The following is a 23,389-nucleotide window of genomic DNA, read 5'->3' on the forward strand; positions in this document are numbered from 1 at the left end:
ATCCTTTGCTTTCAGTCTGAAACGAAAAAAAAGAAATCCTCATTAATCTGTTCCCAAATAAAATAAACCCAAGCTGATCTGCCAATGTATCTGATGACACAACAAACATGGGGTCATCGTGCCGCTTCGCCGCAACACCGCTCGGCATGGCTCCACTCCAAACGCCGAAAACACACCACGCCGGCACCAGCATGTGCCAGACACTCGGCCCCATCAAATTCTCATCCAAATCGTCGTGCTCCCAGACGCGTCTTGCAACATCGCACTCACCGTGCTCATGGCCTTGTCCCTTGCCCAACCATTTCGCTCCAGCAGTCGAGTGAGCTATATATTCAGCGTCAGTTGGCCTCTGAACATCTCATCACTTGCAGCTTCACAAGCAAATCAAAACACAGCGAAGTAGCAAACTGAAAGTCTCAGCTCTCTAGCAGTCTAGCTTCCATCCTGAAAGAAAGAAGGAAAAAAAAAAAGGCAACAACCAACCATGATCATCAGCGCCAAGAGGATTGCTCATGTGGCCAAGAATTGGCAGAGGATGGCTGCACAAGGGAGGAAGCGCCTCACCTGGGCCGCGGCAGCAAAGGAAGCCGACGAGTGCTGCAGCTCCGTGGCGAGCAAGGGCCACTGCACGGTGTACACGGCCGACGGCGCGCGGTTCGAGGTGCCGCTGGCGTGCCTTGGCACCGCGGTCTTCGGGGAGCTCCTGCAAATGTCACGGGAAGAGTTCGGCTTCACGTGCGGCGATGGCAGGATCACGCTCCCCTGCGACGCGGCGGTGATGGAGTACGCCATGTGTTTGCTCAGGAGAGGCGCCTCTGCCGAGCTAGAGCGGGCTTTGCTTAGCACCATGGCGATGGCGTGCCACTATTCCAGCCGTGTGGCGCCGTGTGTAGAAGCCAGCCAGCAGATTGCTGTTTAATGCTGTTCAGTGTAGTTTTTAGGTAGTACCGTAGTACTAGTAGAGCAAAGATATTAAATAGATAAGTATTATTCAGAGCCTTTTGATCCTGCAAGGCTGCAACTGATCAAGTAAGGTGTTAGAAGTACAAGAAGTTAGAGAGACTACTTACATATGTTTCCATGGATATAATTGGCGTATCAAAATTGTGAGGACTATATATTACATGGCAACAGAGTTTATTCTGCAGAACTCTGACTTCAAATCAGCTTGAGTGGGTGTTTGTTCAAAATAAAAATCTGAGAGGTTCCTATTAGATCGAGATCAACACAAAGGAAAGATCTAGTCTACACAATGAACACAACATACCTTGGATTCTATCTGCCATCGGTGTAGTAGCAATGCGAGTGTGAGGTCGATGTATTGGTACGGCGGTGTAGGGTCATGACGCCAGCAGCACTGACCAATCACCTTGGTCGTGAGTCAGGGAAGAAGGGTGACAACATTCGAGTCGATCCCGCGCCCTCTTAGGATCAGAAAAAGTGTCGGGGTGGCTTATTCTCAATTGTGTGTTGGCCAATGGAGAAGCCATCCTAACCTTTTTGTTATGGTGTTGCTTGACTCAGGGCCGCAACCATTTAGTGAGAAAAATTTATACTAAATTTTAAATGCTAAAACGTTAGGAGAACTCCACATCACTAGAATAAGTTGAAATTTCTAATTATGATTTTATTATGAATTTTTATCAAACTTGAGTTATTTTAACTGGTATGGATCTCGTAATTATATTCTTTCATAGAGAGAGGAAGTAGTAGTAATATAAGATTTCAACATAAACTTCCAAAATCGATTTATGTCAATGTTTAAATCTCTGTGCAGAAACTTTCCAGCCTATTTTGAAAAAAAGGTTTTGGTGATCCGTATTCTTTGGCTCCTTGCCCCTGATTTGAACGCAAAGGCCTTCTTTAAAATATATCACGAGCGGATATAGAAAATGCAAGAAATTTTAAGATTTGTGTGTTTAGGCCGTCATCACGACACAAAGATGAGGCATGTTATGGATCATGCTTAAACCAAATAAAGACTTGTGCTATACCGACACGACCTGACGTGTGACTCATGTGTCTAAGTAGAAGTGATGATTGGAGGTGACATGAGGCATTGGAAGGATCGTGTCATGCGCCTAAATTCCGGCTCTAGCTGCAAAGTTGGATAATACTTTAAATAAAAAATATACGGTCTAAACTCTAAATCCCATCTACTCAGTACAATTTTGTATTCACTTCGTGTGAAAGACTTAATTGAAAAAATTATGGTTGAAGAAATAAAGTTGGACCTTACCTTTCAAAACTTGTTTGCTCTAGTGGATGTGTGACAGTGTAGCGTGAGAAAAGATGAGGGAGAGGGAGAACAGAGTTTAGAACTACCCCCAACCACTACAGCATGGCTGTTTATAGAAGGCATTTAAAAATGCCTTTAAAAATCATCAAAATGCCTTCAAAAACCTTTTTAGGCATACTTAGAAATGCCTGCTATAAAGTGGACTTAAAAGGTCTTTTGAGGCATTTTTTCAAAACGCCTTCCAATATCAACATATAAAGGCATTTTGTAGCTGCCTATAATAGTTTTTAAAGGCATTATGTATAAGCCTTCAAACACTGAAAGAGGCATTATTAAAAATGCCTCCAAAACCAACTCATACATGCTGAAATTTGCTAGTAATTAATATCAAAATAGCACAAATCCATCGAGAAATTAACCAATGAAAGTAGATATTAACACAATCCAACCATTTAAATCTTTCTGGCATACAGAGTTATATTTGTACCAAACACAATCAATAAGGTAGAAAAATAATCAAATATCTATCTTCAAATGATATTCCCAAGTCCTTTTGTGTAGGTCCCCAATCTTAAATGATGCAAATGGAAGTAGTGCAACAAAAGATGTAGATAAAGAAGTAGAGGGAGAAAGCTTCCATGATTCAGATAACCCAGAGCTGATATATCTCTGAATCAAGTTGATTAAACGAGCACCAGCATCATCTGTTTTATGACTGACAAATAATCAAGCTGTCTGCAATGAAAAAAAAAGGTTAGTGCTAAATTTTGAAGCTGAAAATACAACTTAGTAACTCAGTATTTAACTCATCATGATTCTGAAGAAATTAATTAAGTATGTGTGTGCTGAGCCTTGTAGAAAGCACAGTGTGATTTGCTTACACACAAGCAGTGAAGTGTGCCTGCGAGGTGGTGACTGAGCTATGAGAAGCCATAGTGAGGAAGCAATTACCCCACAAGAGGCTCAGGCCATCAAAATACCAAGGTGCTTTCTAAGGGACAATGTAATATAAGAATTATAAGAAGCTATCTGTTCGATCCAAACTAGTCCAAAAAAAGAAGCTATCTCTTACCTCAAAGCAATGTTAAATCATGGGAATAAAAAAACAATGGCTAGTCAACGCATGGGACATGGATTGAACTTCCAAAGGCTATAAGTTGAGGTAAGAAAGCAATGAAATTTGAAGGCCTAAAATACTTAAAATGGCAGGGCCAGCATCTAAAAAGCCGAAGGGTCTTCTTATAATCTTCTTCGGATTTCATCCTTCAAAAAAGTTATGACCAAATAAATTTTTTAACCATAACCATAAGTAAACTAATAAACTAGTAGGAGGAAGAAAGCAACATACATTTTTTCAAAGCTTTAGTCATCAATTGGCTGCCCATTTGTTCTGTATGTGTTGCTATAGAGCTCAACACGGCTTATCTGTCTTCCTTCCTTTAGTTCCTGTATTAAGAACAATAACACATAAAGACAATCAATGATTAAATTTCAATAAGATAATGGTATACAAGCTGGTCTAAAACAACTACATCCAAGGAAACTTGTTAAGTTAAAGAAATTTAGCATGTGAATCCTATATACAACCTTAAACCTCTGCATTGAAGTCAACACATTGATAGCAGCAACACATGTTCACTTAACTACAGTATAACAAAATGAGCTTGAGGTGAACAAACTGGACAGCAGCTAGTATATTCAATGGAATTAAAATATGGAACGATTTTTATTTCGGAACGAAACCATTCCTCAAGATCAATATTAGGATGTAAAATGTCCCCAGAGAAAACAACTGTAAATTGAACTCGATACAACATCAGTAATTCAGCAGTGGTGAAAGTATGTCCAGACATAGATATAGCATTTTACAGAGTGCAAAAGCAAGATAACCAACATGGTCACATGGAACCATGTTGACATAAAAAATAGCATTGGTTTTGGATAAAACTGTAATTAATTAGGAAGAGACGGAGACTTTTGGCACTATTTTCTGATAAGCATAGCACTACCAAGTACCAATAACGGTATTTAGAGAACACATTTCTTCATAATTTCATTAAGCCAATTACTGGCCACTATAAGAGAATTATGCACTCAGCTATTTGTCCACCCACTGTCACTGCTAATATGAGGCCAAGCTATTTCTCAAAAGCATAAAACATATCCAATTTAAATAACCAGGGGATCTGGTTATCACGATAATCCATGAGCTTGCGGATCTGATAAGCTCAGGCACATATTAGATAGTCTTGTCAAAACCTATACATTCTATATGGCACAGAATCGATCATATATTGATATATCGCTTTACCTCATGGGAAGCTAATGAATATCCTGAGCCAGTATATCTGCTACTAGGGATAACTCATCCTTTTCACAACCTCCACGACAACTCATTTAAGCAATTTCTGTTTGCAACATTAAATATCAGTAAAACCATCACTTCCAGAAAAATCAAGCATGAATCCTCATCTCCTATTTGTAATTACATTTTTTCATTTTAGCTTTCTTCAAGGCTCCCACTGATTCCAATTGACTCAACAACAAGCTTGTACCAATAAAACAGGTCAAAACTCCAAACAAATCATGCTCTTCTATATTTATGCGGTTAAGATAAGTTTGGTTTGGACAATTGAAAAAAAAACTAATCTATACAAGCTACTGTACAATTCCTAGATAACTCTATACATCAATGCAAAAAATGTTTATTTTATCTCAGAATTTGCCTAAACCGTAGTTCATTATTTCTAATTCATTTGTACAGATAAGACAACATTTGGTCACAAGTATATACATATTTGTATAAGTTATTGTACAATCCCTAGATAACTCTCCTACACCAATAGAAAACAATGTTTATTTATAATTTATCTCAGAGATTTTATAAACGCTGGTACATTATGTCTAATTCATTTGTGCAGATAAGAAAAATAAATGTATATATTTGTATAAAATCCTAAATAATTATGTATATTTATCTCAGAATTTGCATAAACCCTAGTACATTCGATTGAGTAGAGCAGAGCAATTGGGCAACATACCAGGTCACTGAATATATATTGGATCCAGATTTGCATATGGTTTCTCAAAAATGACAAAATAAAAAGAGAGAAGGCAGAGCATACTACCAAGGTTGCTGCAGCGGGGTTGCGCGACTGGAGGTGCTGGGCGAGGGAGAGCATACTACCAACATTGCTGCGGCCTGTGGGTCCATGGACACAGAACAAAGCAGATTATCAAACATGGGAAAATCTACCGAAGCGGTGGAAGCAGGATTGGATCCTTGGACAAATTATCACGCAGCGAGATGGAGGCGGAGTTGGTGCTGGCGTTTGCGCCAGCATGCCGATTGACGTAGGGCGGACATCACACGACGCCGAGCGGAGGCAACGGGGTTGGGGCGCGCCGTCGTTGTCCGTCGGCGCAGGCTGGTGCGCGCCGCATGGCGCGTGTGGGGGAGGAGGGGGAGGGCGGGGAGGAGGCGGCGCCGGAAGCAGGGGCAGCGCCGGAGGAAGGGGCGGCGCTGGGCTAGATCGAGGCGGAGCGATAGAGGCTGCGGGAGGGGAAGCTTCGAGAGGAAGAGACCGAGAGATGCCCAAGGTGTAGAGGACGACGTGGCTTGCAGAAATTGTAGAATATGCATAAATCAGGACTAGTTTGTAAAAATATGGAGGGTTCTTTTGCAAAACAGGTATTGCACGACTGCTGCCTCTCGGTGCCAGATAGTCTGTCTTCTGTGATAGCACTACCAAGGCGTTTTGAAAAACGCCTCAAATGCCACATTAATTAAAGGCGTTTTAGAAAAATGCCTTCAATATTTCAGGTATTTAAAGGCGTTTTTAATTTTGCCTCTACAAAACTGGTTTTAAAGGTATTTTTATAAAAATGTCTTTAAGTAGAAAGAAATTAAGGCGATTTTATAAAAGTGCCTTTAACAAAATGTCTTTAATTAAGAGACATGTTGTAGTGAACACGGCTCATCCCATCTCCATTTAGAAAATATAATAGATTTAATGACTACTCTCTCCGTCCCAAAAAAAAACACAATTCTAGCAATGAACCTGGACACTATGTATGTCCAGATTCATTGCTAAAATTGCGTTTATTTGTGGAACGGAGGGAGTATTATTTATTATAGTTTACTAAATTAATTGCCAAAAGATATTGTTTTTGTGAGAATTTCGAATATTTATCTTTTTCCCTAGCAGGTCTCATGAAGATTAGTGTAAAGGCTCCATTAGGCACCTCTAGTTCTAATTTCTTAGATTTATCATTTTTAGTAGTTAAAACCTAAACTTAAGTTATATACTTATATAAGATCTTATGGCATCCATTTTTTAACTTCGTGAGTCTATATTTTAGCTTTAAAGTTTTTTATCTATTTGTTATAATTTTTTATTCACAAGTTAATTTGCATTGCTTATTGTATCTTACAATAGTGCATGAATAGTCATCTCAGCTTACCTCGCAACAATCAAGAGGTTATTTTGTTATATCAAATAATTATATGTGTAGTACTATTATTTTACAAAATATATATCGCTTGAAATTAAATAGCTAATATTAATATGAAACACTTTTGTCAAAATGTGTAAAGTTGTTTAAGATAAGAACTTAAAAATATATTATCACAGAGTATTAATATAACTTGAAGTGAAATTGCTGGTGCCATTGTTATATAGTTTGTTAAAGAATAATTTTCACTTGATAAGCTATTAAATAAACATGTATCCTAATATATACATATTTACTTGGTTCCATGGTGGTATATATCATTATGTCTACTTCTAACTTTTAGCAGTGGTAGTGTAAGTTAGAAATATATGTATCATTACTTTATGGATACTGAATTCGTTTTCATAATAATGCATTTACAAGTAGAATTGAGAAATATTTTTTCTCTATTTTATATAACAATAAGATGGATAACTTTATTAAAAATTAAATATTTTACATCATAATATCTTTCATCATAGAAAAGGTAGATAATCTTCTATACCTAAAAAGACTCTAACGTCATCATCCACCTAGTGATACCAAATCTCAATCCTTGTTTAAGAGTCCATGTCTAATAAAACTTCACTTGGAGCTCACGCATTCACATCCTACCCGATTCTGATACTAAGACTAGATCCATATGTCTACGTCCAATACAAAGTCCTCTGAGCTCACACGTCCACATTCGATTATTGAGGTTCAGTTAAAAATATTATGACCTCGATACAACACACGAGCATGTATCTAGTTTATAAAAAAATAGGGTGTTACTTTTAGTTATCTTGCATAACTTTAGAGTTGTGTAATTTAATACAAATTAGGAGTTATTTGAAAGTATCTTTCATGGTGGTGGGTTAATTTAGATAATAATTTAGGAAGTTATTTTGATTTTTCTTTCATAATGACAAATTGTGTAATTTAAACACAAATTTAGGGGGTTGTTTTGAATTATATTTTATAATGGTAGCATGGGTAATTTGTGTGCAATATTAGAGGGTTACTTTATTATATATTTTAATGGCAGAGGAAGCTAATTATTTATAAATCAAAATCGATCCAATGTTAGTATGTATGATGATGATTAGAGTCTATCAAATTGAAGGCTAGATGTTTCTGATTATTGTGACAATTTCTAATATTTATGTTTTTTTTCTTAATGCTTCTCGTGAGAATTAACATAGAGCCTCCGTTGAGGCCTCTAATTAGTAATAGTATTAATGTGAAGCTTCCATTAAGGCCTCTAATTGGTAATAGTAAGATAAGATTTTAGATAGGAAAAAATACGGTCTAAATCCCATCTCCTAGTATTTACTTTATGTGAAAGATTTAATTGAAAAATATTATGTTTGAAGCAATAAAGTTGGACCTTCACTTCCAAATTTTGTTTGCTCTAGTGGATGTGTGACTGAGTAGCGTGAGAAAAGACGAGGGAGAGGGAGAACCGAGTTTAGAACTTCCCCCAACACGCACGGTTTTACCATGTACTCTCTGTTCCTAAATATCTGTCGTTGTTGGTATGTACTATAAATTTAACTCGATTTATAAAAAATATGTGCATCATTTGTATTTCTAAATATTTTTAGAAAATAAGATTTAAATATCTTTCCAATGTACTAATTATGTATCATAAATATAAATATTTTTTAATATTAAAGTTGTTTTTTGGAAAGTATAAAAGAGAGCGAGTAGGCTAGACACCGAACATCCATCTCACACCTACCTGATGGTGGTGGTCTTGCGTAGCCTCAGAGAGTCATGCATAAGCACATGTTAGTCATGCATGCATAAGCACATGTTGTGCTTTGGTCCGTTACTAGGAAGTGGAAGGGTAAAAATTAGGAATCGCTTCACATTTGCAATCGAATAACCTTTGGGCAATTTTCTGGCGGCTGCTTGGGTTAGCTCTTTTTAGTGCTAGTTTAGATGTGAAAAATTTTTTGGATTTCGCTACTGTAACAATTTCGTTTGTTTGTGGCAAATATTGTCTAATTATGGACTAACTAGGATCAAAAGATTTATCTCGCGATTTACATACAAATTGTGTAATTAGTTTTTGTTTCATCTATATTTAATACTTTATACATGTGCCACAAGATTTGATGACGGGAATTCTGAAAACTTTTTGAAGGCCTTATGTTTTCAAAAAGAAAAAACTCTTTTTACCGTTGATGGCAGAGAGGAGCCCCACCGGTCCTGTACTGGAAGCACCAGAGGGCGCGATGGACAGTTGGGTCTGCGACTGCAACGATGGTGCAGCAGTGGGAGCAGGCCGACAGCTCACGAGTCCAGAGGATCCAATGGATTTCTTCTATTCATACCAGGAAAGCCATAAAAGAGGAATTGAAATTATTCTATCCTGCTTGTGGAAGGTTATCAAAGCGAGCCATCTTTGCTAGTATCTCCTGTTGGTGAAGCAAAGCCAAATTTCTACTCCTCTATATATACCAATATACCATTACCAATTTACCATATATAAAGACAAGCCTGCTGCACCACACAAGCAGGCAGAGGCAGGAAGGCTCTCGCTCTCACCCGTGTCTGCTTATCCCTCCCTGGAGCAGACCTGAGTAAGGCCAGCCAAGCAAATTGTCTATCTACTTCTACTGAAGGAAAAAAACAAGGTAACTTGAAATTGTCAGTCTCGCTCGGCACCTCCTTCCTTCCTTTCGATTCCATAAGCTGTTTTGGCCTTGTTTAGTTCCCAAAAATTTTGGGAAATTGACACTGTAGCACTTTCGTTTGTATTTGACAAATATTGTCCAATCATGGACTAACTAGACTCAAAAGATTCGTCTCGTCAATTTCGACCAAACTATGCAATTAGTTTTTATTTTCGTCTATATTTAATACTCCATGCATGCGTCTAAAGATTCGATGTGACGGAGAATGTGAAAAATTTTGCAAAATTTTCTGGGAAGTAAACAAGGCCTTACACAGAAATTCAAAAGAATATTTATTCGAGAGAAAAAAAAGAGGTTCTAAAGAATCCTGTTCTGTTGCCACTCTGAAATCTACTGCAGTAGTACTATGTTTTCGTGCATCTCGTTTGCTCTGACGCCAGCAGTCTTTCGTTCTCGGCTTGTTGCAGCTGCAGCATCATCACAGTTACCATGGGTTCCAAGGGCGAGGCGCCAACCTGGGCGGACCAGTGGGCCTCTGGTGAAGACAGCGGGAGCAGGAGCAGCACCAACGGCAAGGCGGATAAGAAGGGGACGGTCGCCGGCAACGTGAAGGCGGCGGCGTCGGAGGGGTTCGTCAAGGCCAAGGCGGCGGCGCTGGTCGGAGCGCACAAGGTGAAGGCCGGGACGAGCACCGGCATCAAGTGGGTCAAGGAGCAGTACCAGAAGAAGAGGACATCCAAGTGAGCCGAGTTGTGATGTGATGTGCTGCTACTACTTTCTGTTCTAAGTATAAGCCAATGGCCTTTTTTGTTATGTTAGACTGATGATTTTGCAGAGTTTTATGCTCTCTCAACGCGCTTAGACATTTTTACCGACATTAAGAAGTTCAAGTTACTCCCCTTAAATATTGTCTATGTCCGATAATTCTTTAAATTAACGTTTGGTTTGGTTACACCCTCCAACTATTTCAATCAATCATCATATTTACTACCTCATTAACTTTGTTTCGCAACTACAAATTGAGTTTTAATTTCAAAATTCGTGAGGTGATAGATAATGCCATATTTTATGTTAGAAAAAATTATTATGGCTCTTTTTATTATTTGTGTATCATACAATTTTTTTGTCTCTAGTTTTATTTTATTATATTAAATTCCCTAACCTATGAAAATAGTGATGGAAATTTTATGATGTGAGCTACCACCTTACAAGATTTGATTTAAACACAATTTTATGGAGAAAAAAAAAGGAATCTTATCAAAGGTTAAATGGGATCATAATTGGAATAGTTGCCAAATGTTAATTTAGGGGTTATTTGGGTTTTGATCAACCTCAGGGGAGTAATTTGTACCTTTTTCTTTTACATTAATTTCTAAGGTGTTATTGTGTGCTTTACATATTTGCCACCCCACCCTCAATGATGGTTTTCATTGTCAACAGAATAGCAGGGCCTCTCTCTCAATCTCATCTCCTTTTTGCCTGATATATATTAGTGTAGTGCCAATTCTATCGGTGTTAGTAGTGAACTTCCAATAAACCATCCAAAATGATATGCCATGTGTTCCTAGGAACTAATTTCATTAAATTCATAACTTTCTTTCTGAACCTCAATAAAATTTCATCCAATAACTCAATTTACATAAGTTTGCAATTAATAGGCTCTATCGAGCGGTCACAATAAATTTCAAAAAAAAATTCCAGTAAATTTGACCCTCCAAAAGAATGAGCACTCCAGAAGACTGAGCCAGCAGATCTCGAAATTCATAAAGTCACCATGAGCGCCTTGTTGTCAACGGGGATATCGCCTACTACTAGATTTTTAATTTGCTACATTAATTCTTTATGTCAATTACAACAAATTAATCATCATAGTTGTTGGGGTGTATTATACATTGGGGACCCCATTAGTGAGTTGACACCCAATTAGCTAAGGGGCTTATAAAGTAGTGTTTAGGGTCCTTTGTAGTCCCTAGAGGCATTTTTGTAAATATAAGCCCCTACCAAGAAAAATAATGAAAACCTCCTCTATAAAAGGAGCGGGAAGGTGGAGAGGGATGGTTGCCCCTTTACTCACTTTCTTTCTCTCACTCTCCACTCCTCTCTCTTTGTTCAGTGTTGTACTCATGCGAGAAGATTTTCACTTAATCTTAGTATTAAAACCTTAATGATGCTCTGTCCCTTCCATGCATCCTATCTAGAAAGAAGAAAAACAAAGAAAAAACATATGTGGAAAAGAATATTTTCGCTCGAGCGCAGTATAGCAAATTGTAAAATTGACTTTTATTTGATATTATTTCAATATTGCTTAACTTTAAGTAATATTCTATCATAATAAAATTATTTAAAAGTTGTTCATATCAATTATTATATATTATCACAAAATTATACTATAAGTATTTTTAAAATTCAGGTAGAGATATATATAGAACCTATTACGCTTTCATTTTGTTGATTCTCATTGGCATTCAAAGAGTGTTCAACAACCTGTATTACCACTACGCCGTGATTTAGGACGTACTTAACAATTTGGCTAAACTGATTCACTGTTACACTTCACTCTACTTACTAGTGGTCTGAAATCTAGCCTGCAACCACACCAATCCATACATCATTCATTAAAAAATAAATTAACCCCAATCTTATCCATAATCTACAGAAACAACTCTCAGCCTCCAATGCTTTCTTCTTTCAGCCCGTACTGTACAAAACAAACTCAATTCATTTGTCAACCTATGGGTATAGCCAATTTCCTAACCCACGGTTGCATATGTACATGTATAAACTTGCTCTGCATACATAAGGAAGAAAGCTAGATAACAAGCGGGTCGCTCTGTACACAGGAAGCAAAGCTAAATAACAGCAATAACACTTATAATAGCCAAAGAGAACGCACGGTTGCTAGAGACAGTCAGACAGGATCCATGATTCTGTTTCTTTTCAAGTAAGACCGAGAAAACAGAGGAAGGAGAGGGAGAAGGCGGGGGGGAGAAGCACGATATGAAAATGGAGTGGCGGCGGTAGTGTCGATGCATGTGCGAGCGGTGACGCACTATGTAGCTAGTGGAGTCGAGTGGTACAAGTCCAGATACAAACCGTTCATTAGAACTTGTTCGCACCCATGGACTAAGAACTAATCTGGCTAAACTGATCTCAATCCACAACGTCCTTAACCAAAGCCAATCTAGCTCAGGATGCATATGAAACCTGTTGTCCCCGACTGAAAGTAAATTCACATAAGATCTAACCCAATCCACTAGCAGGGTGAGTTACACTATTCATGGACATGGTAGAACCAATAATTTAAGGAAAGCTTATCCAGAAAGAAGACTAGTGGATCATATAAAACAAAAAACATGGTATGAGTTGAAGGCGGGAGTAGAAGGCATATCTGTTGGCCACACAACCACACATCACATCACATCACAAACAAAGCGCCGATGGTTATTATAGCGAGCTGCTAGCAACAGGAGCGAGCTTGCCATACGAAGACGCAAGGGATATGAGCTGTTGTCAAATATCTATTGTGGAAAAAGCGGATCATGCATTAAAAGCTGACTGCTGAGTACATAGGTCACGTTATGTGTTAACCATCATGCATTTGTCAATCTCAATTTCAATGATATGTTAATTTTCCTTTTACCCAACAAGCTATTATTCGAATTACATCATACAATTTGGATCCTAGTTCACCCTCTCTAGTCAAAGTCCGAAAATACCTTTATTTATAGAATATTTTTACAATGGTTGGAGAGGCGATGAGAAGCGATTTACGTGTCTATGGTCGGTGGGCCCAGAACATGGGAAGCGATGAAAGGCGATGACAATAAGGCGATGAGAAGCGATTTACGTGTCTATGGTCGGTGGGCCATATGCGTCACGTCGCTTTCCATCGCCTTCGAAATTGAGGGGGATTAGGACCTCAAATAAAGGAATGGTAATCCCTTTTTCGTATTTCTTTTTTTTGGTGAAGGGTAAAAGGGTAAATGCATAATTGCAAAAAAAAAGTTTTGAGTAATAATTGAAGTAGTAGATGAAATTTTTTTTTAATTAAAAAAGAAAACTCGTTCTAGGGTTCCAATCGCCGAACCCATGGGCGGCCGTCCACGCATGGCTGCGGCGGTTTCAGAGAGGGAGGGAAAGGACGAGGGCAGCTGTGGCGGCGTGCAAGGGCGAGTCGAGGGAGCATGTAGATCCGGCGGCGACGCTGCCGCAGCGGGGCTCCGCTGGGCGGGTCATCCACCTCGACGGCTTGAGCGGCTACTTCCTCGCAGATGTATGCCGGTGCCCTCCTCCAAACACTAGCCGAGGCGCCACGCAGGGAGCCGGGACGCGGGAGCAGCAACCGGCGCATTGCGGATCGGTCGTCGCCGGCCAGGCTCTCAGCTCGTTTATTTGCAAGTCGTTGGAAGCTAGACGAGGGAGATGGAGCTGGATGTGAATGTGGCCGTGGTGGCGCTGGAGAAGCCGGCGGCGGCGAGCGACTCGGGGTCATCAGAGTCGTCGTTGAGCTCTGCATCATCTCCGATGAGGCCGTATGTATGCTTCCTTCCTTGCCTGCCTTGCCACGCTCTGCCATTTGCTGTTCAATTGAGCATACATCATTCAGCAGCGATTGCCATTTGCCAGCATACATCGTTCAATTGAGCATACATCGATCTACTAAGAGCTGCTCTAGCATGTCATGCTGTCCAGTCCATACATCGATCTACTAAGAGCTGCTCTAGCATGTCATGTTGTCCAGTGTCAACATATAAGTATGCCAGATGATTTGGATGTTGAAGATCTTGAAATGGAATTTACACTAGAACTGTGGATTTTGTCACATTTGCAGGTGGTGCTCGCCTCCCAGCATTTCATACTTGTGTTGGTGCCAACGATCAGTTACTTACAGCAGATTGGTACAAAGAACATGGTATGCTCCGGTTAATGTTTGGTGTGCTGTGTGTTATTTATGATTTACACATTGGCAGTCCCTATGTTGATTAGATCTGAGCCAGTATGTTTTTCGTCATCTGTACTTTCTTTTCGTTCAAAAAACATGTAGAGATGAGGGAAAAAAACAGACTTGTTGATCCTCATCTGTACATCCGGTAATCAAGTCAACTTTTATATGCATTTCCATTTGGCTAGGTATTGAGCTTATTCTTAGAATGAATGTAATTTCTGTTGATGTGCGCCGGAAAACATTGGATACTTCTACTGGGGAAACAATGAGCTATGGAACTCTTATTGTTGCAACGGGTGCTCGGGTATGTTGATATTCTATCTGTGGTTACCTATGCTTGTTCGTTCTATTTTTAACTTAGCATGTATCCTAGTATGTGTAATTTTGTAGCGGATGCTACAACTTGTTGTTTTGGTCTTTTAAAATTGTAGGCCTTGAAGCTGGAAGAAATTGCTGGGACATTGGCAATCGCACCGTGTCCAGGCTAGCGGCCGCCGAGCAGTCGCGGAAGCGGCTCTGGCCCAGCGTCAAGCGGTGGTGGGAGCTGGATGACAAGATCGCCCAGATCAACGAACGCCTCGACATGATCGCCCAGATAAACGAACACCTCAATATGATGAATGAATGTGTTTGTAACAGTTGACTACCGTCAATATTGTGTTTGTAACAGTTGACTGCCGTCAATAATGTCGCATTTAACTCAAATCGCAGAAAAATTTTGTTGTTTCTTTTGGATTTTTTAAGGAACCGTGCCATCTTTGAAACTCAGTTTTTACCCAGTTCAGTTTGTTTGGAAGTATTCATACTAGGTGTATCCTGTACGTATAGCTTGACAATATATCAATGGAGAACCATTTTTCCTTTAATATTTGGTTCGTAGATTATGTCATCGAATCAATCATATTTTGACAAACGAGCACTCACATGAAAAATATAAAACGAAACACAAGTGCAAAACCAGACTCACGTTCACAGAATAAGATATTACGGATATAAAATACACCAAGAATAGTGCAAGATATAACAATCTAAACCACAAGGAAATTTATTTAAATTAAACTAAGGGTCAAAGTGCTGCACTAGCTCAAACAGTGTCATTTTACGATCTAGATTTACCTGAAGCCTAGAGTTCAGGCTCTCACTCCGCTGGTTGCTCCTCAGTCCTAAATAGCACTTACCAGCATGATACGCAGCACACCAGATTTCTCTCCTCTCATACATCTGATAAAGCCACGACTCTTGATATGTAACGTTATGCTTATCCAAGAATTCTAGCCATTTCATCTCTAACTCTTCTATGGAGCAACAATCATAAAGGAAATACCTAAAATCATTCTTGACACCATCATCATGCAGATTACGCACAATGTTCTGCTCAATATGCCATATGCATAGCCTATGAGATGAATTTGGCCACACCACCCTGATTGCTCTCTGCATAGCAAGGTCTCCATTAGTGATCACGGAAACCGGATGCTTCTGAGCCATGGCATCAGATAATGTGCTAAGTAGCCACACATAAGACTCAATAGTCTCCTGAGCAACAATTCCACAAGCAAAAAGAACCGTACTGCCATGGTGATTCACTCCAACAAAAGGAACAAGAGGCAGGTTGTATCGGTTCGTTTTGTACGTGCTTTCAAATACGACGACATCACCAAATGCTCTGTAGTCAAGCCGACATTGACAGTCACACCAGATCAGTCCCTTCAGGTGCCCTTCCCTATCAGTTTTGTACTGGAAAAAGAAATCAGGATCTCTACGTTTGCATTCTGTCAGGTAACTGATGACTGTTTGAGCATCACCAGCGGCAACTGTCTCCAGCTTATTGCGATGGCAGAAATTGTACAGGTCCCTCATTGTATATCCAACCTTATCGTACCCACCGTACTGCTTTTGCACAATATCCATTATCTGGTGTTTGCGGATCCCAGAAATCTGCATCTCCAAAATCTCAGCTTTCTGATCATCGCTGATTCTTCTATGTGAACGCAGCAGACAAGCAACGTCTGGTTCCGCCATCGGATGGTTGTGTCCACCGATGAAATCCTTCACATACCACTGCTCTGTGCTCTGATCTCGTGCAATCACAAGTTTAGCACGACATCCAACACGAGTAATATTCCGTGGTTTCCGCTTCTTACTCTCCCTCTTCAGCTCCTTCTCTTCTCGAAAACCTTCACGACTGCAGACAAACTTCCGAAGGGTACTCTCATTATGGCCACTGTCCCACTCACAGTAGCTTCTCCTCACACTAAATCCTTTCTCCTTAGCATAGTTGTTATAAAACTGAAATCCTTCTTCTTCATTACCAAACATCTGCCTAACAATTTCATTGTACTCCAGCAAAGAACCAAAACCCGACATTTCCTCCTGCATCAATCAGCATGGCTAAAACTATGACATTGGTAACCCAGAAAGCATGAAAAGCCCATTGTGTCACGCAAATCAAGTATTCTCATGGATAAGCAATCTAGTATTCTCATTGACTAAATTATGTTGTTGTAGTTACTGTGCCTATCTCATGCGCAATGATGTTCATCATAAACAGGGATCTCGGTCTGCAATAACATGGCCAGATATTTCCTACTCAGGTTGTGTGCAACTTCCCAGCTTCTGTACTACTTTTAAAAATTAGAACAACATTACTCTAGTGAACAAAATTAATAACTAGCAGACTCATTCGTTGTGGACTAGTCGAGCCCTAATTGCAACAGATTAGTTTACTGTATCCTCATTTTACTACTCTAGCTTTGATTCAACAGACACAAGCATGGTCTTCATCTCATTCATGGTCTACTCGAGTTCAAAACATGCACATTGCTGAGAATTCAGCTGCTGACCATGTTGAGATACCAACATATGGTGCTAGTGATTGCGAAATTGATGTAAAACTTCTTAAGCTCGACATAAATCAAATGCAAACCAAGTGCATATGAGAAAAACCGTACCTTGCTACTGCGATTGGAGCTCGATCAGATCCACTTCGAAGAGTTCTCCAAGGGGGTGGGGGTGAACGGGTGAGCAATGGGGGCGAGCGCTGTCGACGGCGGAGGAGACCAGTGGGGGCCAAGGCCGCCTCGGCGTCTGCGATGACGGCACGGGTAGGGGCACGGTGCCAACAATGCTTGAAGGCGAGGGCAGGGCGTCGCTGTGGGGCGAGGGCAGCGCGCGCTGTGCGAGGGCGAGGGCGAGAGCAGGGCGGCGCTGGGCGAGGGCGAGGGCAGGGCGGCGCAGTGCGAGGGCGAGGGCAGGGCTGCGGCGGCGGCAGCCAAACACGCGAGCTGCGTGCGATTTGGGAGACCGGCGAGTTCGGGCGTGGGGTGGTGGAGTGAGAGCCCTATGCGAAATGACTAAATTGCCCTCGGACGAATTAAATCAAGAAAAAATGATATTTAGCGGAGGCGATGAGAAGCGATGGGAAGCGATTCCAACCATTGTAAAAGGTCTCTTATTTATATATTTTGATTTTTGCTCTTCCTTTTTTAACTTGAATATACAAAAATAAAATCAGTAATGTCTTAGTTCTGAAAACTTTGTTCTTTCTAAAGGTGAGATGCATCTCATTCAAACAACATTGACATCATCCATTCAAAGTTTGTGTTAGTTTGATGGTAGATTTGAGATCATCGTTGCACGAGTTCAATCTCTCTTTTTTATTTTGTCGGTTGTTGTGTTGTAGCTTGTATATCTTGTCGTAGACACCAATTGTCAACGATTGATTAGCTTGAGTATCATGTCACTTAACTCCTTGTACTCTAGTTTAGGCTCACTAAGCCTGTTGCATTTTATATCAAGAATTTATCTTGTCTATCAAAGAGCAGTTAGTATCGTTTTCACCATTTACTTGCAGACACAGGTGTTTATGACAGAAAGAGTAGGGGAAAATCATAGTTGTGAAGAAGAAATGGAGAGCCCATGTATAATTTGAAAGAAGAATTAAACGGCAACTCATTTTGCCTGAATGCATTTCCCATCAATATAAACTGCACCAATCAGTGCAATCTTTAGCCCATCAAGTTCATCATGAAGACACCGCTCTGTCAGCTGAGGACCGCAGCTAGAGATTGAAAGTCTTTTCAGAGATGTTGGCAGGCCGTTCACTGGCAATCCCTCAATAGCTGGACAGTTCTGAACACACAGCTCTTCCAATGCTGGAAGCGTGCATAAGTTCTCCGGAAGCCCACTCATTTCCCTACAGTTCCTAATGCTAAGGACCTGCAGCTTCTCAAGCCAAGAAAAGTCAGATAAATCGTCACAGAATGCATCACATCCATCAATCTCTAGGATCTCAAGAGAAGAGAGCTGGTCGAACATGTACAATCTTAGAAGCACTGTGTTCTCCAGGTGAAGACTGTACACATTGAGGAGGGAGCTCAACCAGTCGAAATGCTCTATCTTGCTGACCTGATCGCTCCTTACGTGGGAGCACCCAGTTATTTTCAGGTTCCAAACCGAGAAGAGGAATGGATCCTCATCTGTCCATCCACCATCCGCAACAAAGCACTCACTGATCTCCACGGTTCGCACCGAGGTGTGGAACTTGTCGACAACCATCTTGGGGCAGTCATATAGAGAGATGTCCCTCAATTCAGTAAGATCTTTGAACCCATCAGGGATGTCGCAGATGACGCTGTCACAGTTCTTGATTGACAGCAACTCAAGGGACTTTAGGAGGTGCTGCTGCTGAAGCAGGCTAGTACCTAGCGATCTCAGCCTGTGACACTGATCAACACGTAATGTGGTAAGCCTTGATGTCCACCTGCCTTCTTTTGATGTTGCTTCCAAGGCTTCTTCTGTTGATGGCTGCTTATCATGAATTCTTGGCAGCGTCTCGAAACCAACATTCTCGGCGATCATGACTGTCAGTGAAAGGGGAAGATCAGGAAAGATGGTCAGCTTTGGGCAGTTCCTTATCTCGAGCTCACAAAGATATGGAAATGCCATCCTTCTTGATTTTGAGTTGCCTGTTGACCACTCTGTGCAATGTGGTGCAGCTTCGATGACAAGCCTCTTGAGCTTCGGGAACAATTCTTGATCTGATCGTTGGGGAACAATGCTCACTTTGGTGACAGAATGCATCCTGCTGATCTGAAGAACCTCAAGCCTGGGCAGGAGATGCAATGGAGGCAGGGTCTTACAGTTTGTGCAGTCAGTTAAGCACATCGATGTCACATTCAATAGAGAACCGGATGTCTTCATCATCCATAATGGGAATTTGATGCCTCCATACCCCATAATTCTGAGGACCTTTAGATTGTCGTGTGGTTGCAAGCACTCAAGTACTTCTTCGTCCTTGGACATCTCTTTGCTTTGGCCATCACATTCACAGCTACTCCATGACAACTGTAGTTCATTCAGGTGCTGCATTCCCTTCAGGATGCCCTTGCTGAGCACACTGATGTCAACCTGACGGAGATCCCCAACATGAAGTTTTCCTTGCAGTTGAGTCATCCGTCGCAAGGCGTCGATGTGCATGCTACCACCAACACGGAATACATCCAGTTGTTGCAAATTTGAAAAACCATGTATGTCACTTATGCTCGAAAGGAATGACTCACTTGCATACAGATGCCTCAGGTTAATCAAACTTGTGATGCCTGCAGGAGGATGCAGAGAAGGAGAATTGCTTCGGACATCCAGGACTTGTAGGTTGTAAAGCTGGCATAGTGTCTCTTGAAGGTCAATTATTTTGTTTCCTGACAAGTTGAGATAGCGGAGGTGTCTCAGTTGGCTGATCTCTGGAGGCAAGCATGTTATGTTTTCACATGAGAGGACAAGTACTCTCACACTCTTTGCCATGGATAAGATATGGGCTAGAACATCCAGAAACTCATCTGATTCGCTGACATCTGTGAAGAGCAGAATTGTCCGAACTTGGTACAGGAAATGATGATCAGGGGAAGACCGAGTCTGCAAAGCCAAATCACTCTTGACCTTAGACAGGTTACTTGTCCTGATCGTCAGGTGACGAACCTCCTGTGGGATATCTCCTAAGCTTTCATCTGTGATCATGAAGAACCGGCTCATTGCCACTGCTCGTGCTAGATCCAGCATCGACTTGTGCATTACATATCTATCACTTGCAAGTGGTTGAATGAAGCATCTCTGCACCAATTCATCAAAGAACTCACCACCAGTGTCCTCCAGCCTCATGGCGGCACGATCAGAGTATATCAGTCCCTGTGATACCCACATGTTCACCAGTTCTTCCTTTCTGAAGACATGGTCACCAGGAAGCACTGCACAATATGCAAAACACTGCTTGAGGCGGGGATCAAGGTGACGGTAGCTCAGCCACAATGCCGGTGAGATCCTGCAGACATCTTGGCGTTGGCTTTCCCACAGCTTGTCTTCCAGCACGTTTCTCCAATGGGCTTCATCATCCTGCCGGAAGCGCAGCGCCTGTCCAAGTGCCTGTGCCGACAGTGGCAGGCTGGCCATCCTCTTTGCTAACTCTGATGCAATTTTCTCCATCGGTGACAGCTCCTCTTCACCCTCTACGACATCGTCCCAGTCGTCTCCCAACAGAGTGCATTCTTCGGTCTCATCTGCCCTGCCAAATGCGAAATGCCTGAACATCTTCAGGTAATCATCGCATCCCAGAGGTCCCAGGGTCAACATCGGCATTGTGCCTACTGCTGTCGCAACAGTTTCTGACTCAGTTGTCACAATGATCAAGCTCCTCCTCGCCGCCGGTTGCAGCACCTCCATTAGATCTCCGCACTCCTTGTCGACGACGTCGGTGACGCCATCAAGCACGAGCAAGAACCTCTTCCCTGCCAATTCCTTGTGCAGAAGTTCCCTGGCGTCATCGGCGTCACGATCCTGGCCGCCGGCAGCTCCGTGGATCATCTGATCCATGACCTGCTTCCTTAGCCGGAACGGGCCGGAGACGTGCACCCACATCCGCACAGGGAACTCGGCCTTGGTGACCTCGAGGTGGAAGACGAATTGCACGAGCGACGTCTTGCCGACCCCGGCGTCCCCGGTGACGGCGAGGACGCCGACGCCGAGGCGGTAGTGCGGGTCGTCGCTGAACCTCACGTTCTGCAGGATCTGCTCCACCTCGGCCTCTCTCCCGAAGATGTTGTCGTCTTGTTCGGTCTCCCCCGCGGGGGCGGCGGCGGCGGCGTCTGTTCGCCAAACAGAGGCGATCGTGGCGTAGTTCTTCTCCGGCGCGACGGTCTCGTACGCCGAAGCGCACCTGTAAGCAGCTTGCGCCATCGCCCCAAGCGCGTCTCGGAGCGGGTCCAGATCAATGCTGCTCGTCTTCGCCCTGGAGCTCTTCCCATGTCCGCCGCCGCCACTGCTGCTGGCACGGCCTGCGGTTCTTGGCGGGCTGAAGCAGAGCAAGAACCTGAGCGGGCTGCGCGGCTTCCGCGCGACGGCGGTGCTGGTGCCCGCCGGGCGCGCCTCGGCGCCCACGGCGGCGCACTCGACGTCATCCAGGGCGTCGTCCGCGGCGTAGGCAGCGTCGAGCAGGTCCTGCAGCGGTCGCCCGCCCAAGTCGACGGCGCCCGCGTCGGCGGCGTCGAGCACGCGCCACACGGACGGGAGCAGGCCCTCGAGGCGGCGCAGGTGGCCCGTGGCGGCCTCGTCGAGCTCGGCCAGCAGCTCGAGGGCCTTGCGGATGAGGCCGGCGAGCACGGCGGCGACGAAGGCAGACGCGGACCAGCCCACCGTCGGAGGCAACGGTATCATCGTCCCGGCGGGTTGTGGCGGCGCCATTGGTGTGGGTTCGCGTGATGTGTTCTTGGCGGGAGCGCTGGGATGGTGACTGGTGAATGATCCGTAGAAGAAAAATGGTTTGGCGGAAGGAAAGGTCGGAGCTGTTTGTCCAACAAAAACTGAAATGAGAAAAAAAAAAAGGTGGCCGGTGGCCGGACGACGTGCGTGCACGTACGCGCGGCGAAAGCGTCGCCGGAGTTGTTAGGCAACATCTTCCAGATTGCGAGTTGTGGGGGTGCACATAGCAAGGTTTTTAATTTCGTTATCGCAAAAATTTCGGTCACCACCGAAATTACCGAATTTCGCGAAATTCGGCCGAAATTTCGCCGAAATTTTTTTAGAGACTAGCACATGAAGTATGCTTTTATTTTTAAAAAAATTAGATCTAAACAAGTATCAATATGATTTATGATTACACATCTATTGAATAGAAGAATATGCAATATAAACAATAGAAAATATGAGTCTAAAGTTATATAGCACATGTATTAGTATATAATAAAATTTCGGATTTTTCTTTCGGCCACCACCGAAATTCGCGAAATTTCGGCGAAATTTTAAACCTTGGCACATAGACAACGTCCGGCTACCATAGCTGGCCTGTTTACCTTCCGGTACCAGAAAATAAAGTGTGTGATGAATGGCCGATTTTGACGGCTAAATTTTCAAACAGCCGTTGAATTTATCTTCCGTCCGTGCAAAAAAATAAAAAAAAATAAAAAACGACGATAGCTGATCTCTACTCCTCATTTTCTTTATGTTGTTTCCAAGAAGTCTTCAAAATTAAAATTTCACAAATACATCTCAAATACAAATTAAAAATGTACAACTTAACCTTGTGTTTCCAAAACTTATAAACTCTTTTTTAATTGAATCCTAAGAGTTATGTACAAGTGTTTACTATATATCACAAAAATAAATTAATACAGACACATATATATTATACAATAGTTTGTTTATTGGATCGCACACTTGCAAGGAAAGTATGCAGAGACCTCATATGCTTAGGCCTTGTTTTTTGGGTGAACTAAACAAGGCCTTACTATACTCCTTCCGCTATACAAGGCCTCCTTACAATGATATTTTGAACGTTGGTACGATGCCTCGAAGTTAATGTACACAATAATTTAACTAGCACCTTTAGTTGTAACTATAAAATACAGCAATCTCCAGTAGGGTCCATAAATCCAGTCCCTATCTTATTTTTCTATGGTAGAGGAGCAAAAAATAAAGGCCTCTAGATCCAACCTTGGTCCTCAAAAGTAGAAGACCCTCAAATTCCTCTACCAAGTTCTCATTTTTGGGAGGCTTTTTTTTTGGTTGGGGGGGGGGGGGGGGGGGGGGGCGCTAAATGTG

The 23,389-nt window shown here is 42.1% G+C and overlaps 4 protein-coding genes and 1 long non-coding RNA gene across 7 annotated transcripts; 2 read left to right on the forward strand and 3 right to left on the reverse strand.

Annotated features, from left to right (window-relative positions):
* LOC8063027 (auxin-responsive protein SAUR36) lies at nucleotides 342–1,085 on the forward strand. The gene has a single exon (XM_002464271.2). It carries the CDS (start codon nucleotides 485–487, stop codon nucleotides 917–919), a length of 435 nt encoding a protein of 144 aa, XP_002464316.1. The 5' UTR covers nucleotides 342–484; the 3' UTR covers nucleotides 920–1,085.
* On the reverse strand, nucleotides 2,689–5,830 carry LOC110431815. Of its 3 annotated transcripts, XR_002449279.1 has the most exons (5): nucleotides 5,368–5,830; nucleotides 4,551–4,647; nucleotides 3,827–3,882; nucleotides 3,588–3,685; nucleotides 2,689–2,974 (listed from the first exon to the last, which is right to left on the reverse strand). It is a non-coding gene; the product is annotated as an uncharacterized LOC110431815 (long non-coding RNA). The 3 variants fall into 3 exon arrangements; XR_002449278.1 differs by lacking the exon at nucleotides 3,827–3,882; XR_002449280.1 differs by lacking the exons at nucleotides 3,827–3,882; nucleotides 4,551–4,647 and having other exon boundaries at nucleotides 5,368–5,825.
* LOC8065640 lies at nucleotides 9,185–10,262 on the forward strand. The gene is made up of 2 exons (XM_002464272.2): nucleotides 9,185–9,357; nucleotides 9,825–10,262. Exon 2 carries the CDS (start codon nucleotides 9,847–9,849, stop codon nucleotides 10,099–10,101), a length of 255 nt encoding a protein of 84 aa, XP_002464317.1. The 5' UTR covers nucleotides 9,185–9,357; nucleotides 9,825–9,846; the 3' UTR covers nucleotides 10,102–10,262.
* Nucleotides 15,362–16,669, reverse strand: LOC8065641 (protein FAR1-RELATED SEQUENCE 5). The gene has a single exon (XM_002466851.2). The coding sequence runs from the start codon at nucleotides 16,667–16,669 to the stop codon at nucleotides 15,362–15,364; it is 1,308 nt and encodes a 435-aa protein (XP_002466896.2).
* On the reverse strand, nucleotides 18,191–22,033 carry LOC8063028 (putative disease resistance protein At3g14460). Its single transcript, XM_021446926.1, has one exon. It carries the CDS (start codon nucleotides 22,031–22,033, stop codon nucleotides 18,254–18,256), a length of 3,780 nt encoding a protein of 1,259 aa, XP_021302601.1. The 3' UTR covers nucleotides 18,191–18,253.

Source organism: Sorghum bicolor, chromosome 1 (assembly GCF_000003195.3).
Source record: "Sorghum bicolor cultivar BTx623 chromosome 1, Sorghum_bicolor_NCBIv3, whole genome shotgun sequence".
NCBI classification, from domain to species: Eukaryota; Viridiplantae; Streptophyta; class Magnoliopsida; order Poales; family Poaceae; genus Sorghum; species Sorghum bicolor.